Source organism: Argentina silus, assembly GCF_951799395.1.
Source record: "Argentina silus genome assembly, chromosome: 10".
Taxonomy (NCBI): Eukaryota; Metazoa; Chordata; class Actinopteri; order Argentiniformes; family Argentinidae; genus Argentina; species Argentina silus.
Window position 1 is genome coordinate 6,792,326 of NC_139664.1, and position 4,958 is coordinate 6,797,283.

At 40.9% G+C, this 4,958-nt stretch overlaps 1 protein-coding gene across 1 annotated transcript in view; it reads right to left on the bottom strand.

The window, feature by feature from the left end:
• tmem145 (transmembrane protein 145) overlaps positions 1–3,965 on the bottom strand; it is a gene marked incomplete at both ends in the record, with an annotated part of 18,909 nt that extends 14,944 nt beyond the window's left edge. The window contains one exon of the mRNA XM_083679077.1: positions 3,861–3,965. Within this exon, the coding sequence (XP_083535203.1) occupies positions 3,861–3,965 (105 nt within the window). The remainder of the gene's footprint in view (positions 1–3,860) is intronic.
• Between the last annotated feature and the right edge of the window lie 993 nt (positions 3,966–4,958).

Sequence of the window (4,958 nt, forward strand, 5' to 3'; positions counted from 1 at the left end):
TGTGTGTGTGTGTGTGTGTGTGTACAGACACCCACCCCATTAATCAAGTGCTACACCCTGATGCAGTATCCGGTCACTACAGCGATTCAGCAGCTCTCTCTCTTTTTCTCTGTCCTTGTGCCCTCCTCTTTCTCTCTCTGTCCCTCCCTCTTTCTCTCTAGATCACTGTTTGCTTGCTAAGCCCCATTAACAATTAATTACCAATCAGCTAGTCAAGTCACCCCTGGACCGCTGGGCTTCTCAATGATTCATTAGAGAGGTTACACAACAGTGGAACACATAAATACACTCATGCACACTTACACACACATGAACAAAGTCATACACACCATAGAACACACTCATGCACAGAGCAACCCCCCCCCCCTCCGTGCACACACACACACACACATACACACACACACTCAAACATACTAACTAAGCTCATACACACAACCACACACACGCACAACCACTCTTCCACTTTCACACCAAACCTTACATTCACAAATGACTGCAGGGGCCAGGCCTGGCCTACATTCTAACACCCCACGCCCAGAACCAAAGACTGTAACACCTCTCTCTCTCTTTGATATGTCTTATGTGTCTCACAGTGTACGCCCTCCCCTGACCCTGTGGTATCAGTGTGTGTGTGTGTGTGTGTGTGTGTGTGTGTGTGTGTGTGTGTGTTTGTGCATCAGTGAGTGAGTGAGTGAGTGACCTTGGGTGGCTGTAAGCGGGCATGACTGATGTGTTTAACAATGACACTGGGACACGCGCACACACACAATATCAATATGTCAAGATTGATAAAAAGTTGTGTCATGCCATTCAGAGCAGTGCACTGGTGTTTTGGTAGAGGTTGTAATACAAACCCCAGCTCAGAAACTCAGCGTAAGAGGAGAAAGGACAGATCACAGTAGACAATGCCTATATATGGGGGAACCGGGATGACAGTAACACTTTCAGTTTTGTTCCTATTTAATCAGAAATCGATAGCTAAAGCCACCAAATTTTATGACAAACAACTTTTATATGTCCTCTACGTTTGGCAACTGTTTCATTTCTAGGTTAAGGGGCGACTCTGGTACATGACGTCACGCCCATGAAGACAGAGCAACTTTCATCAAAGATACTGTAGCGAACAAGAGCGAACGCCAATCGCATTCAACCTGCTCTGTCGCAACTGACAGTCATTGGTCGCAACACACTCTATTCTGTTGCATCTCTGTTTTAGAAAGTCTCTGGCAGTGTCGCCCCACTCGTTTTGCTATAACGTCACATCTTAGAGTCAACCTTTAAATTAGCTGAAATTAAAATGACAGAGAATGAAACCACCGCAATGTTACTTTTGTACATGCCGGTGAGGTGGGAATAACCACCTTGAGGCGAAGGTAACAGCTGGCGAGAAGTGCACCACACAGTGCCCTGTGTAAGTAATGGAACAGTGAAGCACTTTTTCTTCTTTTGGCTTTACACTCAAAAGGTTGGATTTTAAATCAAACCTGTTAGGTTAAAGTAGAGATTCTCAGCTTTTATTTGATGGTGTTTGTCTACATATAGGTTTCACCATTCAGAAATTACAACACTTTTTCTGCATAGTCCCCCAATTTGAGGATACCCTAAAGTAATGGGACAATTGGCTTGACAGGTGTTTCTGGTAAGGTGTGTTCCATCACATCATTTGTGCAGGCATAAGAGAGCTGTCAATGTCTAGTATTGATTCAAGGCTTTGCATTTGCCTTTGGAGTCAGCTATTGGTGTCTGTCAACATGAGGACCAAAGAGGTGTCAATGAAAGTCAAGGAAGCCATTATTAGGTTGAAGAATGGTGAAACCAATATGTGCATAAATACCATCAAATGAAAGCTGAGAATATCTACTTTAACCTCATAGTACTTTGTACTTTGATTTAAAATGGAGTGCAGAGCCAAAATAACTTCACTGTCCCATTACTTACGCAGGGCTCTGTGTCACTGTGTCTTATTTCTTATTTAGATTGTGGTTTGTAAAGTAATGAATGTTACTTTCAACAAAATCAGCCATAACTCCATGTATGAAATGTATGAAAATGAACCATACCTCAACATTAAATGCAAAACCACAATATTTTGCAAAACCACAATTTTCCCACTTTCATGGGAATGTAGTGGGATATATATTTTTATTTTTATTTTCAATTACTATTCATGAGCTGTGCCCCTGCACAAGGTCAGGTGCGTAACATTTAGGTCCTTTCACCCCACCACTCCCTCCTGTAACTTCTTCCCTCGCTAGCATCCAATAGCTAGCAATAAATTCAAACCTACACTGTAAAAAAAAATATTGTGCTTGCTCTACTTTAAAAAAAATTAGGCAACTTTTTGCATCAGCTTTTTAAGTATTACCAACAAGTCATGAGTTTTATGTATGATATACTTAGCTTTTAGTGTAAAAAACAACTTTATGGTATCAGTTATGGTATCATAAGTTGGATCTAATTCCCTTTTTCTAGTCCAGCATTGTACTTGTAAATGTACTTGTTGATTCACTTATTTTTTCTGATTAGTTGCTTATCGTAATCAGATTCATGAAACATCTTATTTATGTTCCTGATGTGTTTTTTTAAATATACATCCTACTCAAAAGGTTGATGCAAATAGTTGCCTCAGTTTTCTTTTGTAAATAGTTCTCTATTACTCTAATAAGAGTAGTGAGATGCATGTACTTGTTGAGGTTATGCAGCTGGTTACGTTGAATATTTATTTCTGAATATGTTAGTGGAACAAATGAAAATTAAGTAAGGTACTAGAAATATTCATGTGCAAATAGAAACTTATATTTTCTTTGTCAAAATCCTATTTTTGGGGGGTTACATTTACAACCCCCCTGAATCATTTTCCAGTGTATGAGAACCTTAATAAATTAACACAATTCCACCACCGTTTTCTTTTTACTTTGCCTTACTCAAAACAACTTTTTTTTCTTTTTGTGTATTAATCAAAGACAATGTCAAACATCGCAGCATGCTGATATTTTGCAGGGAAGTCGTCTTCCGTATTAGGCACATGCATGCGTAAATACGCCATTCTTTCATCCCAAATCGGATCTACAAACTGTGAATTCCAATTGCCTATACCACACAACTGTGTAAAGAAGACAGATGTGGGTACAGTCGACCGTATTCTGCTCTGAACACACACACACACACACACACACACACACACACACACACACACATGTCTTCTTTACACAGTTGTGTGGTCTAGGCAATTTGAACTCACATGCTGGGGTATAGACAATATGGAACCCTATGATATGTTATAATCAATGGGCCCAACTGGAAAAATCTATAAGTAATTGACACCAAAAAAGACTGATGATGTTGATATGGTTGATATGGTGACCGGTTGACTATTCAGTGTGAGCACGGCTGATGTTCAGAGAGAACCAATAACAACAAACACGGCGCCGCCGCGGAGGCTACGCGAGGCGAGCGACGACGCACACCTGTAACGATGGATTATTGTTATGTGATAGGTTGAGTAGTTACAGTAACGATGTCTCTAACGTGTGGCGCAATCGACTTATATTTGGCTTGCTGCGCTGTCGGTCGGTGATGTGCCAAAGACTATCATGAACGACGAAGGTACGCTGGTTCTGACACGCATAGGCTACAGATGCGCGCAAATGCACGACAACGTACAGGGACATAGCCTAACACATAGTGGGGTAATAGGGATCAAAATATCAGAGGCAAGTTGCGGGAGCTTCGCAATATAATAAAAAAAATCTAACGGAAGCGGAGAGACACCTTTGCGAATGAGCTACCGAATGCGATTCGATTAACGGTGTCATTGTCAGAAGTGATAGACTACATTTGAGGAATCAACAGCACCTTACCTCTTTGGTATTGACGATACCTCTGACGTATTTCCCCAAAACGGAGCCAACACAGAAAACGCTGGACACCACGGCCAAGCACAAAAGTCTTTCGCAAACCTCCATCTTATCCCCCTCTGTTGCTACTCAGTGGTTGTCCGGGCGCCCCCTGCCAATCTCCAGGAACGCAGGAAACGACAGGGTCGTTGATCGAAGCGGAGAATACACAAAGCGCGTTCTCGTCCTCTCCCCGATGCATGTGGCCCCAATAGTCAAACTGGGAGCGCGCTTTAGATACGCGCCCCGAACCTCTTTTTTTCCCTCATTGGTAACGGGGCAGAATGCGCGTCCTCGCTTTTAGATTGCGACACATTCAAGTCACCCAATACATAATTTGTTATTCACGCATTTTATCATAGTATTAAACACCAACAATTATTTTCAATGGTAGTAGTTGCCACGATAGGCAGTTTGTTTAAATCCAAGCCTTTATACTGTGTGAATTGTATTTCAACAAAACAGTATAGATATTTTTTCCAGGTATGGCTATCCTCTACGCCTAATAATGATCCCACCGATTTACAAGTTTTCAGAGAATATCGTGGATAAAAAAATGTGATAGCCTTTAACGAATCGCCTTGAGACATTAAAGCTTCAGCAAAAATACCATTGTTCAGGTAGGCAGCTTTCAGGCGTTTAGAGACGTTTTAACAACTCTGATGATCAATGTATGGACCGTAGGTATATAGGCTGTGTGCCAAAATGCGTTCTTGGACTCTATCTAGAGCGTTTACCAAGTACGGTACATTTTGGAACACAGACATATTCAGAACATATTACCATTGTGTACTCTAATAAAAACATTTAAAAAACTGAAACACTTACTGTATGTACTCGCATATTTGTGATCTACATTTGAACATTGCAGTACATTGACATTGTGAACATTTCTAATGTCAAAGATTAGCAAAATAATCTAGTTAAAAGGCTTTGAATGGTTTTTCAAGATTTGATTGACAATTCATGGATGTAACCGAAGGGCAACTATCTGAATTGACCTTTTCCAGTGTCGTGACATTGTTCAGCCTCAAAATAATTACAAAACAACAATTTCTGGGA